General features: G+C 41.3%; 1 protein-coding gene across 7 annotated transcripts in view; it reads right to left on the bottom strand.

Annotated features, from left to right (window-relative positions):
- Positions 1-19985, bottom strand: part of EPAS1 (endothelial PAS domain protein 1) — a 119464-nt gene that overhangs the window by 21899 nt on the left and 77580 nt on the right. For 2 of the 7 annotated variants that reach the window (XM_015283618.4, XM_015283619.4), the window contains exons 1-6: positions 16407-16760; positions 11832-12022; positions 2704-2855; positions 2190-2274; positions 1593-1711; positions 1265-1467 (exon numbers count right to left, since the gene is read on the bottom strand). In XM_015283618.4, the coding sequence (XP_015139104.2) occupies positions 1265-1467; positions 1593-1711; positions 2190-2274; positions 2704-2855; positions 11832-12022; positions 16407-16444 (788 nt within the window). In that variant the 5' untranslated portion in view covers positions 16445-16760. Of the gene's footprint in view, positions 1-1264; positions 1468-1592; positions 1712-2189; positions 2275-2703; positions 2856-11831; positions 12023-16045; positions 16761-19985 lie in introns of those variants that run through there. The other 5 variants (XM_046938431.1, NM_204807.3, XM_046938428.1 and 2 more) reach the window with 4 other exon arrangements.

The raw sequence follows: 19985 nt of genomic DNA, 5'->3' as shown, positions 1-19985 counted from the left end.
CACTTGTAACCTTGCTTTCATCCATAGCTGTTAAACCAGCTGGTTTATAAGGCTGCTGCATCATACTATTTAAGATAATAATCTTGCTTAGAACAACTTTTAAAAAACCTTCAAAAGATCAAGAAAATAAACAAGAACTCAATCCTGTGAGTTTTTACTAAGATTCAAGCATATGTATAAACCCACTGACAACCCTACAGATCTCAGTGGCTGCAAACATCTCTGAATGAGCAGTGTCAGACAAAGCCATCAGAAAATTCGGGGGTCATCAACTCCACCTCTTGGCTCCACACAGCACCACCCAACACCCAAGCCCCGTGTCTGAGAGTGCTGTCCCACTGTTCCTCAAACTCTGGCAGCTCAGGGCCGTGCCCACTATCCTGGGCAACCTGTTCCATGCCCACCGCCTCCCAGTGCAGACCCTGTCCCTAATCCCCAGCTGCCCCTACCCTGACACAGCTCCATGCCATTCCCTCGGGCCCTGTCACTGTCACAGAGAGCAGAGCTCAGCGCTGCTCCTCCACTCCCTGTGAGGAGCTGCAGCCGCCATGAGGCCCCCCCCCAGCTCTTCTGCTCTGGGCTGAACAAACTCAGGGACTTCAGCTGCTTGTCACATGCCTTGCTCTCCAGACCTTTCACCGTATTTGTAGCCTTCCTTTGGATGCTCTGTAAGGCTTTTATGCCATTCTTATACTGTGGTGGCCAAAACTGCACACAGTGCTCAAGGGAGAGAAGAATTCGTAAGCATTAAAAAAAAAAAAAAAAGAAAAAGAAGAAAAAAAAAGCAAAAAGTTCTGGGTGCCTTAGCAGTTCTTAGTTAATCTAGAGCATAAACTACTTTTCCATCTAACTGATAACAGCAACCTGGGCCAAAACAACTATTAGACAGTCCTTGACTAAGGTCCATAAGGCATGTCCCTAGAGGTATTCTCTAAAAACATAACAGAAACTCTCTGTACTCTTCAATTTAAGACTCAAGAAGCTAATGTTTATGGCTCTTAGTTGTCTCGTCTTCTGCCAGCAAAGTTGAATTTCTCACTTGGAAGGGGAAGAAATGCAGCAGGGGTACCATTTTCTCTAAATTGAGATTTGAGACGGATTAAGTGAGCTACTCAATAGCTGTCTTGGTAACAGACTGTACTTTCTTTTAGTCCTTGCTTATCAGGTCTACACAGCAGGGCAGTTTGATTGCTGACTGACTGTTGACTGCTTGTTTCGGATGAAATTGAAACGTCCATGAAAAGGAGAAATAAGTTGAGTTTACCTGTCATCACAGTAGGTGAATTTCATGTCCATGCTATGGCGACTCATGAAGGTCTTGCTGTCCAGAGGGATATCAATGTTTGAAGGATGCTGAATAGGCTCACACATTATTATAAGGCAGGTGAGAAGAGGCTCTTTATACCCACACAAAGTGTGAGGAGGGCAAGTGTTGTACACTTTAACTTGTCCAGTGCAGTGCAAAACCTGAAATAACAATTTGTGAACGAAAAACAGACTCAGAATATATGTTCTCTACAATCCAGAATGTCTTCTTAATAATAAAACAAACAAAAGAACAACGAAGTCAACACTTATGGCTGAAATGGTACCTTCCATGTGGCAGATTTGAGGTTAACAGTTCTGCCTCTGTTGGTAACGGTGCATTTCATCCTCATGAAGAAGTCACGCTCGGTTGACATCTCCTTGTTTTTCTTTCCAAAGCCTGGACCTACAAAAGGAAAGTGGCAGATGAGTTTTCTCAGTTTTGCTTCTTGATTTCTCCTATTTAAGCACAAAAGATGCAATAGAAATAATAGACTAATTCTCAGGTAACATAGCTGCAGAGACCATCAAAGATGCACAGACCACTGAAAAGCAGTTTGTAGATCATAAACTTTAAGTGAAGCTTAAACGGGACTGTTTGCATTAAAACTTACTTTTTAGCTTGCAGCACATAAATCTTTGCAAAGAGTTACAAGAGAAAACTTTCCACCTGTTTTAACTTGATGAAAGGAAAAAACTAAACAAACACCTCTGAGGTCTATCATACATAAGCAGTATTTAGCAAAACAAAACAAATCTGCAAAGTATTGAATAACAGTTGATGATTGCTCTAGGAACAAAAACTCCCTTTACCATGACTGACAGATCTCGGCCAATTACTTCATTTGATTATTTAAAAAGCAAACTCTTTATTTCAGCATTACCATTTTTCAGACTCAGATTCTCTCTAATTTCTTCATGATCGCATGGATGAGTGAAGTCAAAAATGCTGTGTCCAGTTAATTCCACCTGTTTAGAAATAAAGATAATCCTTACTTAAATAAAAGCAACACATACAGAAAATATTGTGAATCAAACTTATCAGGAGACAATTAGTGGGGGGATTTGTCTTTTCTTGATGAGAATTTCAGTTGCTCACTTCTATGCTTTTAAATATCATTTGTTTAGAAGAAAACATTGCTATAATTAAATACACTAACAGGAGCTTTGGGTTTGTTTCCCATATCCAAAGACACTATAACTTTGACAGAAATGGAGAGAGAAAACAACAGAAACAGTGCTGTCTGGTGTACAGGGCATCTGTCTGACAAATAAGACAAGTCTATTTTTATTTATCTATTTTTTCAGAAACACATACTTGTTTTTCTGCATTTAGGCATATGTCTGGTTTCTAGGAATTGTATTACAAAGACAGGAAAGTGTGAGGGAACAAGTTACCTGGGTGAGACCCATGTATTTGTTGACATTCTCTGACAAAAAGATCATGTCTCCATCCTGTGTCACCACGGCAATAAATCCCTCCAAAGCTTTCAGGTACAAGTTGTCCATCTGCTGGTCTGCCTCTAGTTCATTCTCATTGTCAGCACATACTAAGAAAAAAAGAAAAAAGCATCTAAAATCTTCATCCATCACATCCAATAACAAGGCAACAAAATATTTTTCTACTCTTTGAATTTCCATTCCATAAATCCCTTCTGGTGGAGCCTTTTCTTTCTCTTCTTTTTTTTTTGAGAAGAACACCATCTCCCTATGGAAAGGCAGGAGATACTTTGCTAAACCATTTTACAAACACAACAGATACTCTATTGACCTCATTAGCTTTTCTGCTGGACGTGTTCTTATTGTCTAACGCTGCCAATACTCAGACACGAAGCGCAGATTCTGGGCACACATCCTTTCGGCCACATGTTACATTCACATCTTCTAATAGGTGCCAAGAGCAGGGCAAATCTTACAGAAGGCAACTGAATGGTCTTAACAAGGAACATTTACATCAGGTTAGGTTTTCTAAGGAGTTCAAATACTCTTCCTATGAAGCATGCCTATATACCTCTGCACTCAGAATGGAGATGTCTACTGTTACTACTACCTTAATAAGAAAAAGTAGAAAAAGTCCCTTGAAGTCCTTTTGGGGGCATCTCTCATCTAACAACTCTCAAAATTCCTGTAAAAAACCCAGATCCATCCCATCAATACCTGCTTTTACACCTGCAGGAGTCAGAACGTCATTCACCTCTGACATGTGTAGACCAGGAGCAATCGCACAGGGATGAGCACTTGCAGCGTGCAGACCCTGGTTGGAACAGATGTGCGGTGACAAAACTGACATCAGCTGCTGCTTCTGCACCTCTCTGGCAGCTGCCCATCAGCCATCCTGCAAGCACTGGAAGGAGCTGGCCCAGCCCCAAAGCCATCAGGAGCACTTTGTGTCCCAAACTTTGCTTCTCAGCATGGCCGTTTGGGTAGAGGTGAAGAGGAGACACCGGGGATGGGCAGCACAGGCTGGCAGTGCATTGTGTCCCTGCGCCACACATTGAACTACATGTGCAGGGGCCAATTCCTCCTCAGTACAAAGCAACTGGCTTCAGGAAATTACATCAGGGCCGGCATTAAAAATACAGAAAATACACAATAATATATTTGAATAGTATGCACTTTGACCATAATGACATTTAGGTGGGGGGAAAAAAAACCGGTAAGTGACCATCTGCTCCCAAGCTTGTTTCTGCTGTGTAAAGAATGTCAGGGGTCTTTTTTAACTTTTCCGGATGCAAACAAATGGTTTATTCAGCAAGGATCATGGCTACAGCCCAAGACAATCAGCCAAGTGTGGGTTCGGAGAAAAAAATGACTTTTCAGCTCTAACCCCAGACCCTCCTTTCCATTTTTTTTTCCAGCTCATTAAGTTTGCATTAACAAAACACCACCATTCAAAGGCAGGAAGGCTATTCAAAGCATTTGTATTCTTAAATGCCTCCAACAGTGAAAGACAAACACTTTACTTGTATTATCAGGTGATTAAGTTTGCTTTTCCATGTATATAAATTATATTACTTGTACAAACACACAGAGAGGACATAGGATCATTCACATCAGGGCTGCAGGTTCAAACCCTTAAGGTCCCAGTCCAGCAAAGCACTTAAAGACACAGACAGCCTTAAAGCACGTGGTTACAGGGATTGGTTGGATCAGAGTTTAACTGTATTATTAAAACTACCTTCGCCCAGCCGGAGGCATCTGTGATGTGGGCTGGGAGGAGGGAGGGGAATGGTGTGTGCTGCTGTGCCTCCTCATGCTTGCCAGTCCCGTGGGCATTTCCAGCCGCCTCCCCAGAGGAAACCTGGGCATGAGGAGAGGTCCCTGGGCTGATCATGTTTCCCCCTGCCCAGGTTCCCTGCGGTGGCCCCAGTAGGCGCAAACAGTGCTAAGCCCCTGAGCAGCACAAACTGAAACCGCCGGTCTGCAGCAAAGAGGGAGGCTGGCACCGCTGCCATGACCCAGCTAGGCCCTGCATCGGGGGCTTAGCAGTATAATTACATTAATACAATTAATACATAAGAACTCCTCCTTTGGCTACACTTACAGTGTTACAGCTTGTTCCCTTTCTCCTGTGAAAATCACTGGCTATTAATACACAGAGGATATACACACATTACGAGATTGATACACTGAACACAAGTTATTCCTACCTGCAAAAATCTGTTTTTCTTTAGAACAAATCTATTTAACAGTGGAAGACCAAATGAAGACCACTGCTGCTTTGAGCTGGCCCCAGAAACCCCTGTCATCTTTCACTTTGCTTTGAATTTTCTTCACGAGTTTATGGTAGGGCTGGACCGGAGCGTTAGCATAAGGAATCTCAGCTCCAAATGGAAAGATGAGGCCAAATGAAAGCAGGAGGTCTGCACGAGGAGGAAGGGGCAAAACTTCAGCCTGAAATTTCCAGTAGGTCTGAGGTCACTTATCTGGGCAGTGGCAGCCCATGCAGACTTGCCAGCCTTTTCCAGGTCTTAAAGAAAGTTAACTGTGGATCCAACTTACCCTGATTTTTAGGTAGAATTTTTATTGTCATCATTACCATTTAAAAGAGCTGCTATATTAACTTTGCAATAAAGATGAACTTATTTTTTTCCTGCAACTTTTTCATTTTCCCACCAATAACCAGATTATCTCAGTTCAGGTAGCATGACAATGGGAGACTGGACTGCAGATATTCCAGTTTAGCTATAAATTAATAGCATGTTCAGCAGAATGAGGCATTGTAATATAACTTTTCATGTTATAGCTCCATTTATGGACCCCAGCCAAGACTGTTCTCATATACCACTAGGAAAGCCTCTACAGGAGGGACAATCCCTGTCTTGCTGAGATGGGGAGATCTTGAAATAAGTCAGAGAGCCACAGAGAAGTGAAGTGATATCCCTGGTTCTGCTACAGCACACCCAGGAGCACAGCAATGGTGTCCCCAGTTCCCGTGTGATGCATTCACGTTGCCTCTAGGCAGTATTTCTCAGTCTGCATCAATTTTTGATAAGGCATTTTTGCAGCCTATTACTCAGTCTGTATCAAATATTGAAAAGCATTTTTAATCAGCTCTATTTTGAAAAAAATTTGCACCAACCATAGTAGAATGTACTCATCAACAAGAAACTTTGAACTGTAATGGCAAATGCTTATTGCAGTGTTTATGATAACCTTTAATGCTAAAAATAGCTCGTGTAAACAAGCTTTGATTAATTCCCACTGTCAGGATGTGCTCTGTTCCCAAGTTTAAGAACACTTTTTCCGTAGATGCTTGCTCATTTCCTTCAGTCCAACCTCTTGGAATGAATCTGAAGGCTCAAACTCCAGGCTCTCCTTACTGCTCAGGTACAAACATACTCCTAGCAAACAGCCTCTGCTCCTTTCAACAGCCTTGTTCTGACCAAGAGGTGCATATTTTTTTTGTCAGTTCAGAGGTACAAAGTGTTTAAAGGGGCTTCTACAAGGGGTCACATCACCACCTCCACAGACTTGTCAAGGTTTGTCTCTTACCCTGAATCCAACAAGTACTAAAAAGTTGCTCAGATGTTGTACAAAGCAGACACAAGGCTAAAACTGCAAGTCTTCTAGAGGGTTGTAAAAACTGCTTGATGCCAGTTGTCAGAAGTTAGGGAGATGTAAGAGCAGCTTTAACCTGCATCAGAGAGGGCAACTTTGGGACAGACCTGTCTCTTCCCAGTTTCTTTTTTTGCATTAGAGGAAAGCAACAGATTCAGCCCCCCCTCCTGTTGAAGGGGTTATTTTCAATATATCCAATAAATGCTTTCGGTTTAGCTACATCACGAAAAAGCTACTCTTAATCTTGAGTCTTCCTGAAGGGCTCTCATCTCTAAGAGCTCAAGCAATTTTGATAAAGAAAACACTTATGTTAATGCTGCTTTGCAATTTTACTGTAGTTTGTACCTAGCCAAATCCCTCAGATTCTACTCTGAGAAGGTGCTTTGAGTCCTGCTGCAGTTGGTGATGAGCAGAGGGATGCAGCATCACATCAGACCAGGCTTTCTGAGCACACCTTCCCCAAAAAGGGATGTCACTTCAGGCAGCTGAGGGCACTCGGTACCCATCTCCAATCATTCCTACAAGCACAGCTGGCACAGTGCTAGTTTTCCAATTTAATGAAAGCAAACAAGTGGACAAGCTATTTTTAAAGCACTGTTTTATGCCACAATGGTCTGAGATTAGATGCAGCTTGTCCAGACACTCAAAAACAATGCCCACATCAGTTCTCCTTGCAGTTTGTGCTCTCCCTTAAAAGCACAGAGAGAAGCTATTTTTTCCCTTCTGCTTCCCGCTGGCTTTCCTGCTCTGTTGTCTCCCTCCCTTGAAACAACTTCACACTGGCTTCCTTGTGGCCTCCCTTCTCCCAAACAACTTCCCGTCTGCTTCCCTGTTCCCTCCCCATTTCTTCTGCTGTCTGCCTGCACAGAAGCGACACCCACCCAGCTTCCTTTGCTGGATTCTCTGTGCAGAAAAGACACCCAGGTGACTATACAATTAGCATGGGATTGAAGCAAGCTGATAAAGCTGCACTTGCCTGATTAGCCTAACTAAAAAGTCAGCAGCCCTGGCACATTGGTGCCAAAGAGTCCTGATTGCAGTAATGCCTCTATCACATGTGCGGTCCAAATAAACACTTAAAATTATTGGCACCCCATATAGGCTTCCTAAAGTGGATTATCTTCCTCATATTCAGACAGCAACACACTGAGTAAAGCCTTAGAAACTACCACAATACTAAGGGAAACAAATCTATTATTCTGTGGAAAAAGACAATTATTTTTCTTTCTCCATCCATTCATACTCGGAAAGCAAATGCTGTACTAGGGAATAGTGAGATACAAATACTGGTATCAATCTTTCTGACTACACTAAAAGACATAAGATCCTAAATCCAAAAGCTCCAATATAGATAACCACCAAACAGCCAATTTTTAGCAGCAACTTTCTGGGATCAAAGCCTTTACTTGAACAAAGATCTATTCTAAATTTATCCCAGCAGCATTAATGCAGCAGTGGCAAAATGTATTACGCCAACAGAATTAGAAGACAGCTTGAAAAATATTTAAGAGGTCATAATTAAATGATATTTCTACTAACATTCCAATTATACCGCGTACTGTTGTGTGCACAACATGGAAACAGTATTATAAAGCCATTGTTTCAGTTTGCTTCCTGTGATACTAATCTCAATCAGGCCGTCAGACTAACAGCCTGCATTTCTAAATGTTAAAGGCTTCCTCTCCAACATTCCCACACAGAATTGCCTACTGTGAAAATCAAAGGGAAACGTGTTACTAAGTAAAGAAGCAACTTTTATAAAGCAAAGCCTGGTATTTTTTACCCTTTTGAACTCTGAGATATACAACCAGCTATTTCCTATTATGATAGGATGCAAGGGCCCGGCGGAGGCCCCGCCATGGCTGAAGGAGAAGCGCGCCCGCAGCCCAGACGCTGGGCCTTCCAACGGCACGTAGCGCCGAGCTCAATGCATGCTCAGACTCCAGACTCTGCCTTTCACCTGCTGGAAGAACGTAGGCATAGATCTCCCAAGGTCTCAGCTTTCTGCCAGCTAAATAATCATTATGCAGGCACAACTAGCCAAACAGCCAAGTTACACAAGTGAAAAGCTCTGTTCCAAGTCAGGGAATAGTACAACGGGAGATCAGGCATTCAGTGTCAAGGAAACGAGGCTGGCACGCTGCCTGAGGCCATCTCCAAAATCCCATCTGGAGTGTGAGGATACCCTATCCCTGCAAGTGCCAAGGCCAGGTTGGATGGGGCTCAGGGCAGCCTGAGCTGGTGGGGTGCAGCCCTGCCCATGGCAGGGGGTGGGAATCGGTTGGTTTTAAGTCCCTTTCAACTCAAGCCACACAATGATTCTGTGTGCTTGCAGAAAGATGAAGATGCAGTCTCAGGAAGGCCCTCGCTTGCCCTGCTCCCAGTAAAACTGCCATGTATCAAGATGTGTCCTCATTTGAGTACCATACACACAAACAGCATTATAAAATATAATGTCTTCTACCAGGAGCTTTTGATATAATTAATAATAAATAACAAAAATGCTTATCAAGCAGTGTGTTTTTCTCTAGTAACTTTTGAAGTGTTTACCAAGCTGTATCCCAGGCTTATTTTAGTGACATTGCGTGTGTGTGTGTGTATGCAGTAAATGTTATTTCAATGTCCTAATTAATGACAGAACATACACTCCCACTTAACTCCAGTTTACACTAAGAGTCTAGCCCAAATAATCAGTACTGTTCCATGAAGACAACATAAAGCAAAATGGTCTGCAGGCTGGGGTCTTTGTCTCTCACGCATGCTCCAGTTCTCTACCTCCCCATAGTTCCCAGTTAATCTGTCAGGGGTAACAGAAGATCTGTGCTACCCAGCACTGGAGTTAGGCTCCTCAAATGCAATGCAGAACTAATGCTAAATTCCAGTCTGCTAGACGTGACTGTCAAATGGGGGCAGTTTTGGCTGGGGCTTGGAAAGAGGAAAACCAACAGGCATCTCATAAGCCACTTCCATTTCACTCCATGCTCTTGCCAAAAATCTCTTCATATGGGAGTAAAAAAAATAACAAAAAACTATCATTTTGAATTAAATTAGACATCCCACTAGAGAAAATCGGTGTCTTTATGGAGACTGACATTGCTCAGCAGACCACAGAGACTTTGATTCTGCTCTCATGGGGACAGGTCGGAAAAACACCTTTCCAACATTAGCTGCATTAAGTAAGTATTGTACAACAACAGGCTTGATAGGCTGAAGTTTTTCAGGAACTCTCACCTGCCAAAAGCCTGCTTAGAAATGCCTATATTCAATTTTACATCTTTATCTCCTGAGGGGAAGAAACAGTACTCAAACTGATAGAAATTGCTTTGGTTAGAATAGTACTCCACCATGTGAATTTCAGGAATCTCAGCAAGTGTACAATGCACAGTAATCAAATGAAATACTGTTTCAAAATCATTATTCTGATAAAGAAAGTTCTCTCTCTGATAACTACCTTATTCCAAAGCCTGATAAGAGTTATCTTTCAAATATTCAGGGGTAAACAGTTTCAGCTTTCTTGTTTAGCTTGATTTAAGCATTAGCCAAACCCGGAAGAATATAAGTAGCAGATGAGCAAGAAATTACAAGTACTTAGTGGTTTTCTAGCTTGAGTTCTTTTATTTCCATGTATTCCCCATGTCAGAAAATAATATCCAACTCTTCTAGAAAATCAGCCCCTTTAGACTAACTTAAGCTCAATCCCTCAAAAGGGAAACATTTAAAGATTTTGAAACTCTGACCCAGACCTCCATGGACACAAATCTGCATTAGGTGACTTAATCCAAACTGGTATTTTAACAGGAGAAGCAGATCAGGCACAGAAAATACACAAAAGTATGCAAACGTATAAATATTATATCGATATATTGAGTTGTCATCACTATGCAATAATACGGTCTTAACCCTTAACACTAAACAAGTGCTGAACCAAATATTTTGTCTGTAAACCTTTGTCAATAAATGAAAGTGTATTTGAAGAGTTCGCTTTAAATTCAGCAGTTTGCAAGTCAGCAAATATCTTCTTCTCACAATTACAGCATCAAACTATTTTGTTTGAACATTCACAGACACAAGCATTATTTATATTATCTGTGACAGTCCTGCAGTAGTTTGCTTTTCCTATTCCATATCAATCACTAGCTCATCTCATGTAAATATTTGTGAAGCTGAAGCTGCTTTTTTTTGTTTGCTTGTTTGTTTTTTTATGAGAAAGCCACTAACAAACTGGCTTGGTGTACAGCATTTTAAAGAACGTTTACCTATTTAATGCACTTCAAGCATTAATTACACGGAGATATCAAAGATGATTTCCAGATGCTGTTTAGCAAATAAACTTTTCTTCTTATAGAAGTAAACATTAAAATCCAATTCTATAAGTTAAGGTAAAAAGCCCATAGTTCATAAAATAGTCGTAGTAGAGCCCAAAATAGCTATAAATAATAGGGGGCATACAGACATAGAACTGAATCTGCTGTATCCTTCAGACTAAGAACAACAAACTAACAGCATACTTTTCCAGGGGATGAGATACTTCCTAATGGCATTTATTAAAGCAGTTGTTATGGTATGACTCAATTTTTCTAAAGAGAGGGAAGGCAATTGTGACCTTATTGGGAGTTTTGCCATCAATGAAGTAGAAGACAAAATTTTGGCTTTGCTTTTCACAAATAGTTCAACATTTCTTTTAACATATTCTTGACATACAAAGTCAGTGTAAAAGTTTCCCCAGACACAACAGCTGTTTTCATTGATTCTATTCAAACAACAAAATTTCTATCAGTGTGATTATGCAAATGTAGGTGCAAAATAAGAATATTGTTCATTTTATCAGTTTTAACAGGCTAAGAATGTAATGCTGTTTTAACATTTCAGATTAGTCCAAAATAAGCAATACTGATTAAATAGAATCCATTCATATCAATGATTTAAAAGTTGTTTACTTAAGCTCTCACTCTGCCGTATACAGACAACCTACTACTCATTACCCGTGTGTAGAACAATCAGGCCTTTAGAACAAAGTATTGGACCTTTGGAACTTCCCAGCTGCCTTCTGAATGCAGTGGCACACACATGCTTGCCATGCTATATTCAGATGTACTTGTTTCAGCATGGAAGCTTAAGCCAAATGTCTGAGCTCTGATTGAACTCCTAAAAGCTCAAAACATTGTAACTAACTTTAATAGACCACATTCAATTGTTCTTAGGGTTCAGCTCTTACAGATGCAAAAATGCATCAGTTGTTAGTTGGGTAATGGAAACCTTATATGACTAGCATCACTCAGATTTTCTATCTCAGTTCAAACATAGTTTGGGAAAACAAAACAAAAACTGTAACTCTATTTGTATTCTCACAGTACGAGTAACTGTGTCCTGTTCTCCTTTTAGGACCTTGAATTCAGAGAGGACATGTGCATTCTTACCAAGCTGCTATCAACTAGCATCAACGACTTCTTTTAGCCAGACATTACCTGAAGACAGAAGCTTGTGAGTGCGTAAGAAACTGATTGCCAGGCGCATTATGGATGCCTTGTCCAGGTGGGAACTGACATTGTGGGGCAGGGGCAGTTCATGAGCCAGTTCGTAGAATACTTCTGTCTCTTTGCTCCTCCTGCATCTTGCAGCATCTCTCGATTTCTCCTTCCTCCGCTCAGAACTGCTCCTACCAGGTAGAGGAAAGAAAGGAGAAAAGCATCTTTTGAAATGCAGTTCACAACTTCAGAGAGGCATTTATACGATAGCCTTGCCATCAGTGAATCCAGTCAACTGGTTTAAACTTCACTGACCAAACACTAATATTCATTTGCTCATTTAAAGTGGGAGTTAATCAGCCTTCAGACCCCTTGAGTCCTTGCTGAATGTAACAGGTTCAAGATCTGTCTTAGCTGAGAGATTAAAAATGAAATAGCAAACTATTATTCCTGAGATTCAGTAAATGTTAAAAATTGTGTGATATCTAAATTTGTTTTGTTCAATCTGCAATGATTTACTAGAAAAATACTCCAGAATTAGTTGATGACTCATTCTAAAGCTGGAGAAATTGCAGAGCGTGTGTCTGTGTCATGGATAAAATTAATTGCAATTGTCGTTCCCTGCATTAGAATAAAGGTAACAATAGGGTATACAACTGTGTATGTACAGCTGTCTCAGCTCTTAACACTGCTCTGAAAAAACAACTTTCCTTGACCATAAAGAATATAAAATGGGAAAGAAAATACTGCTGTATGCAAGAAATCTCTCCTTCGTAAAAGCTATTTTAATGAAAACACCATCTCTCTATTGTCCATGAGAACAGACACCTTCTTGAGTGAAACAACAAGACAAATAAAGACAAACTCACTTAAACACCACAGAGAACAGAAGAGCAGGAAATAACAAAGGGGAAGACATTTTATGAAGCAAGTATACAAAACTAAGCCACCAAGGGACACAAAGCTAAATTTAACGTGAGAAACACAAAGGCTGCATTTATTACGGATTTGGGATACAATCGTTTAAAAGAAAACTTCACTGACTCGTGTTTCAGAAAATAAAATTCTTTTATTTCAGAGCATGAAGAACCCAATGCCATTGGAAAAAAAATGCTTAAAAACTACAAATTTTTTCAACTTAATGTAGCTCTCTGATAATACAAGTTTCCTTCACTTGCACAAGCTGAGGTTTCATACTGTAATTGCTTCCATACAGAATAGATATTTTTTTCGGTCAGACTTCTATAATGGAGTATCAGTGCAAATTGTACAGCTCAGATGAGCACAAGTTCTGGAAAAGATTGACCACACCATTTCTGCTGATACACATTCATTTCTAGAATCACCAGTGGTGGCTCTCTGCTTGCCAAGCCTTACAAATAGTATAACTTGCCATTTCCAATGTTAGTGTAAAGTAAGGAGTCTTTAAAGCTTAAAACACTCCCCATCAGAACAGGACATTTCACTAACTATCTTTCATTTCAATAACTATCTTTCATTTCAAACAAATGATGTGACATATTAACCACATCCCTTAATCCTATAAGCTGTTCAAATGACGGTTGGCATGAAGTAAAACAGCACAAAATAGAAGAAGTGTTTTAATACACATTAATGCATTTTAGAGAAGGTGACCATTTCTAGAAGATCCTGACTGACTGCAAAGTTTCTAGTATGGAAACCACAGGTGGCTTAGAAAATTATAAGTAAAATAGCCAGGGTACGTATTAAGTACTAAGAGCAAAGTTACAGTAAGGCGTATGTTGGGGTCCACCCAGTGCTGGGTGCTCAACATCATCTTTCAAAGCAGAAAACCACTCAGAGCACATCAGTAGTGCTCCTACGCTTCAAAACACTTGAGGCTGAGCATAGGCTCAGGAATCAGATAGGTGGGATGGCAGGTGTTCATTACTGGGTGTGCTAACAGAGAACAGGGCCTCATAAATGCTTATGGTATCTTCTTAAGATCCATGTTCAGCCTTTGGCAAACCTCTTTCACAATTCTTTTGCCTGAGGTGAATATTTTCTGACATGGTATCTGTTACAGGAGATATGTACAAGATGAGACCAACACACTTTTAGTTAGGTAACAGCAGAATCCAGCTTGATAACAACTTCAGTGGTGTTAACAAGAGCGAGCACCAACCCGTCCAAGTCTGAATCTAAAGTATCAGATATTCACACAGTAACACTAGCTCCTTATTTTTCTCTTTGCCAAGTAAGGATCAGATTATACGCACATAGAAAAAGTCCCTTTACACACAGGTGCCCTTGAAAGTATAACAAAAAAATGCCCTATGTCACTCTGGAATGGGAAAGCCAGGTGAATTACTCAAATTGATGTTTCTTTTACAGGTAACTTGCTCTCTTGAGAAAAATGCATCTATGCAGTGTCTGTAAAATTCCAATCTGGGAAAATATTCTTCTCAGTTTCTAATTCAACCTTTGAGATAAAAGGTTAGAAACAAAGGAAAACCAAACCAAACAAACTGTGCAGCAATATTCATGAGAATTTCCAGTTGCAGCTTGGAAAATCTAACTTGAACCATGAACACTTAAGCTCTGCTCTAAATCTAAACCCTGTGATTTTCACATTAGAACCAACATGGGCAAAACATGGCCCAATTCTGTCTCATGTAAATACCAGACTTTGGGAACAAAAGCCAAAGCAATGTCGCAATTCATGCAGGGAAAAAAATAGGTTGTATAAGAGAGGTTAGGGTCTCTCAGGATGCCACTCCAGCCACAAAGAAAAATATTTAGTTTTGTTAACATCTGTAAATATAATTGCCAATTGTGGCTAATAAGACAAGCTGGTTTCATTAACCACAGGTTGCCCAAGGTTTCTAACAAGTAATGCTATGAGCTGAGAATGACTTTTCTTCTGTGCTGCAGATGCCTTCCCTTAGCACTGTTTCCAACAATAAGTAGTTCCCTGCTTGTCTGCAATGCGACATAGCTCAACGCACGCCATCCCAGAGTCCTCTTGGAAAATGAGAGGAATTGTTGGCCTGTTTGGCTGCTTTCAAAAGAGTTCTTGCTCACACATTATCATTTGGAATAAACAAACAATTTGCTTGTTAAGCATTTCCCTGTGTGGTTTCCTGCACCTCAATTTGCCTCCTCTTCTTTCCTAGCTCAGCATACCCTCAAGTTGGGTGGTTGTTGTTGTCGGGTGAGTACTAGCACACGGAGGCACCAAACAACCCCCTGGCCTCATGTCTCACACCATTTCCCCCAAGCAGAGTCTTTCCCTGCTTAAAAGACTGTCATCTAGTACTCATTCATCTTGGTCACACAAAAGCCTCCAGAACCGGCAGCCAAGTGATACAGCTCTGCAGAATACACTATGTTCATGGTTTTCCTTTGCAGGTAGCAGGCCATCTCATCTCCCTGCAGCTGTCCTCCATTTTATTCACTGGGAGAGCTTTTCTCCCTGGGCAAGGCTTGGCTACCCGCAGCCAGAAAGTGAAAATATAACTCCTCAACAACTCTGTCTGAAGGCCAGGCAGAAAGGTTTACATGTAATCCTGCTCACACATCATTAGAGCAATAAAGGCACAGGTTGCAGCTAATTTATGAATCATTCCCTCCCAGCATATAAACCGCCCACTTATGTGGCAAAAACGAGTAAATGTGTGCGTCACTGCTTGGAGAAAGTGGAGCAAGCAAAGGCAGAAACCTTCCTCACCCAAACCCATGTCAGATTTTTAAAAATGCAGGGGGCAATGAGAGGAGAAACCCACTTCAGATCAACCCATCTGTGCTCACTTACAAGGGTGGGAGGTCCTGCAGGGAAGCTTCCATCATGCCTTGTACTTTTGGGAGTCCCAGGACCTGCCAGGATCTGGCCCTGCTCCACCAACACACACACACACTCATGCTGTAATCACTGCATGATTACAAACCATTCCCCTCAAAACAACAAGAAAGGAATGGGAAAGCTCAAGTCTCCACTGGAAACAAGGTGATGGAGCTCAGGAACAGGCCTGGAGTCTCTGGTTAGGGCTCAGTCCACTTGCTCCCAGCCGCATTCAGTTTGCCTTCTGAAAACAGAAGTTATGGGCTGCTGCCTGTGACACTAGCAGTGCTGGCAGTTTCAACTGGAGCTCTCAGCATCTCATAAGCTAAAGCTCTCCATGTTTTCTTCCACCAACCCGGACAACGAGCCAGTCCAAAGGCTACGCCCACACCCACCACACATGCTGCCTCACCAGTGGGGAGAACTCAACTGGGAGAAGGATTGCCTGGCACAGACGCAGGGGTCGGATTCCCATCCCCTCGTTCATCCCGGCGTCCTTGCAACACAGCTGTACTGAAATCAACAGGAATGCTGGCAGATGAAGGTCTTGCTTAGGGTTCAGATCATACTCTGGCTTCCAGCAGCCTCTCCAGCTGCCGTGCTGGAAACTTCAGGCTTGGAAAAAACCGAAGCCCCATATAACCACCCCTGCCCAAACAACTCTGTAAAACTATCACGTCATCTTGGGTACCTGTCACGCCCGGCAGCTCCAAACCTCTGCAGGTGGGAGCAATCCCATCCTGCAGCTACCCATGGAAGCCCTTGGAACTTACTCAGCTGACGATGGTGCTGGGTGGTCAGCCTCAGCCATGCTCCCGATGTCTAGGAGGGTGGCGACCTCCTTGCAACTCGCGGAGTAGATTGCACTGTGTCCCAGGCTGAGATAGAAACTTCCAGCTCAGTGTTTCACTGCTCTCAAGTCCACATGGATCAATACTTTGCTCATGTAAGACTAGGCAGGACAGTAACTGCGCTGAATTACCTTTCTACCTTGTAGGCCCCAGATCACAGGAGATTTTAGTGAAATCACAGGCTGTTCCTCGCATGAGAACACCTTATTTGCAGTCTGGTAGTCTTCACTCATACCTACACACTGTACGACACAGACATAAAACCTTTTGAAATACATAGCTCAGACTGACTTCCTTCAGTTTCCTTCCCTATTTTGATGACCCTTGGACTTTGCTTCAGACTGCCTTCCATGCAAACTAGTAAAATAGCAAGCATATTACTTTATGTCCACCGGCTGGTTATTAAATGTTTCTAGTTCCAGCACTTTAAAGGTCAAGAATCCAGAGTTAATTAAGCTGTCATATGAAATTTCTGAAGTAAACTCTTATTTCAAACGGTTTAAGAGTTAAGCCTCAAATGCTAACTTGTAGAGAAAGAAAAATACATTCTAGGGCTGAAAAGATAAGGAAATATTTTACAGTACACACAAAACAAGTTTAAAAACTGAGTGGATGTTTAGCATAAAAAAAATTCCAATTTGTAAAAATATTTTAATGGGCAGTACTATCATAGATAACAACAAAGATTTATTTCAAACCAGCAAATCCACTTTTTGCTGTGTGTTTACATTTTGCTTTACCTTCTGCTTAGCAAATCCCTAGATGATTTAAGCCACAACCATATCTAAAAAGGAGTTTTGCTCCATAGCTATCTCAGAACCATACCATCTGACAGACCAGAGATGTGCCTGTGTGGACACCAAGCAGCCAGCAGTCATGCTTACTTAGCCTTAAAATTCCTTTAAAAAGAATTCACTCAGCTTTGTAACCATTCTACCCAACAAGCAGTTTAATCTGGATGGCACGCTGTGCTTTTTGAAAGTCCCCTCCATTAAAGTAATAAAAGTGACCATCAGTAAATAAAGAGTACTACAAACAGCAATTTACTCGCTCACCAGGAAACCAGGCCCAAATATGTAAGCTGTCAATGAAATCCAAACACAGTGCCATACAGATCCCTCCTTATACATGAACACGTTCCAGTGAAAATAATTGTTTCTAAAGCCTGAAAAAGCACCAGATGAGCAAGTTTGGCACACCAGTAGGGAGTGGAAGAACACAGTTATTCCTCAACTGAGAGGGGAACAAAAAAAAAGGTTTCAAAATATGTGTAGTGTTCATGGCTGTAAAGTGCTGAAGTGGCATTCTTGCACACTGGAAGATGGTACCCAGTACTCATGCAACATGAATATGAACTCTGCCAAAACAGGGAATTTGTTAATAGAGGAAATGAGAGTTCGAAGGTAACAAGAAAAGCTACTAACACACAGGGCTATTACAAAAATAAGGAAATGAAATACCTTCCACCCTTCCTTTAAGTCTGCTTTGACTTACCACTAACTCCTTGGTTTGACTGGGGGGATTTCTTGTATTTTCTGCACATACTCACTAAACAACAAATCTCTGCTGCTAGTTTAATAAACATTGGCACTTACTGCCATATCAACATGTGATGTGATTCTTTCCTCCAAGTTTAAAACTGAAGTCCAGATTTAATGAGAGTCAGAAAATACAAAAGACTTAGAGATAGATCAGAAAAAGGTTCTTGTTAAGAGCAAGAAACTAATTTCTGTTCTTGCTAGGCCTTTCCAAAGGATGTTTAGCATGACACTGTGGAACTTGGCTAGTCAGAGTAGTGTAGCAAGTGATGAAGCCTAAGAGAACATCAGACTTCTAGTAATTTTAAGCTGAAAATACTGATGATACACTAAGTCTACATCACTCTAATGCCACTATGGCTTACAGTAACATAGTTATGAAAAAGCTTTCTTGAATAGGAAACACATCAGATCTTTAGATGGGTACAAGGAAGACAGAGCCAAGCTCTTTTCAGTGATGCCCAGCGACAGGACAAGAGGCAATAGGCACAAACTGAAAGATGAAGTTCCATCTAAATATCAGGATGCACTGCTTTACTATGTGGGTGCCAGAGCACTGGCACGGGCTGCTCAGAGGGTTTGTGGAGCCTCCATGCTGGGAGATCTCCAGAAACTGCCTGGACATGGGCCTGGGCAGCCTTCTGTGCAGAGCCCCACTGGAGCTAGAGTTGGATCAGATGGATCTAGTGGTCCCTGCAAGCCTTAACCATGATGTGATTCTGTAAAATCCCATATGAACTTTAAAACCACATGCAAGACCAACTTCCTTAATGTCTGAAGCTCTGATAGTATCAGTAGTCTATTATCCTGATTACACATTTCTAGATGTGCAATTTCTTTTTTACATGAAATTTCCTGGTATTCATTAAAAAAAAAAGTTACTCTAAGATAAAAAGCATTACATCCATACATTTTAAAAACATATATATCATTTACATTTAATACAGTTGTTAAGATAAACTCTTTGCACATCCGTTTTTTAGTACCACCATGAATGCTGGTTATCACAGCAGCTAAAAAGTACTAATGGAATCTGACATTGAGAACCATACTGAGGCTGCTGGATCCCTTATATTTTTTTAAAGCATTTAGGTTTGCAATATGTCACCAGAGTCTGATAAATTTAATCATAGTAAGCAAAACAACGTCCACAGGATTTACGTCCTACCATTTTCACTCTTGTTTTATGAGTACCTTGAACTGGAGAGATAAGTATTAGGATTTCATCAACCATTAATCTGGCCAAGGATTATTTTACGATGTTGAGAGCACAGCCTATTTGTCATTCACCATAATGGCATGAACCTGGCACCTCAAAGGATGTGCCGAACACGATACTCTTAGGCTAGGCTCAGCCACTGGGAACCCCATAAGGCCTATGACATGCAGAAAAGATGTCAGGCTGCTGTTCAGTCAGCAGGTAGAACAGATGTAGGCATTGCCTTTTTGACTTTTCAACACATTCCTTGCTAGAGGAGTGCAGTATGATGGAGAAGCATTTCTTATAGCTCCAAGTCTCTGCACTCAGCAAGGTCTGGTGTTGGCCCCAGAAAGTGGCAGGATGGCTCTCAACCATCTTGTAAAGCTGCAGAGCACACTTACACAGATGAGAGAATCATTTCCTCAATCTTCTCAAATACTAAGGAAATTGTGAGAGAAATAAAATTCCCAGCACATGGCCAAACTACAACTGGAGTAGCACAAAGACTTCTAAACTCAATATTCCCTCCTGAGACTGGTTTTGCACCACTCTGCTCTGTCAAGATATGGAATCATGGATTCCTTCCCTGTGGCAAGCAACTCATTGATACCAGCCAAGACATAGCAAGCTTCAGCAATAGCTTGTAGACTAAAAGGAAAAACAGAACCACTGAACAACACAACAGAAAGGACTGTTTCCACATTGGCTGAAATTGAACACACTTGTAACCAGGCATTTCTGTAGTGAAAAATGTACAACTCT

This window comes from Gallus gallus, chromosome 3, assembly GCF_016699485.2.
Source record: "Gallus gallus isolate bGalGal1 chromosome 3, bGalGal1.mat.broiler.GRCg7b, whole genome shotgun sequence".
Lineage (NCBI taxonomy): Eukaryota > Metazoa > Chordata > Aves > Galliformes > Phasianidae > Gallus > Gallus gallus.
Note: the sequence above shows the minus strand (reverse complement) of the source record. Positions and strands in the feature narration are given on the sequence as shown.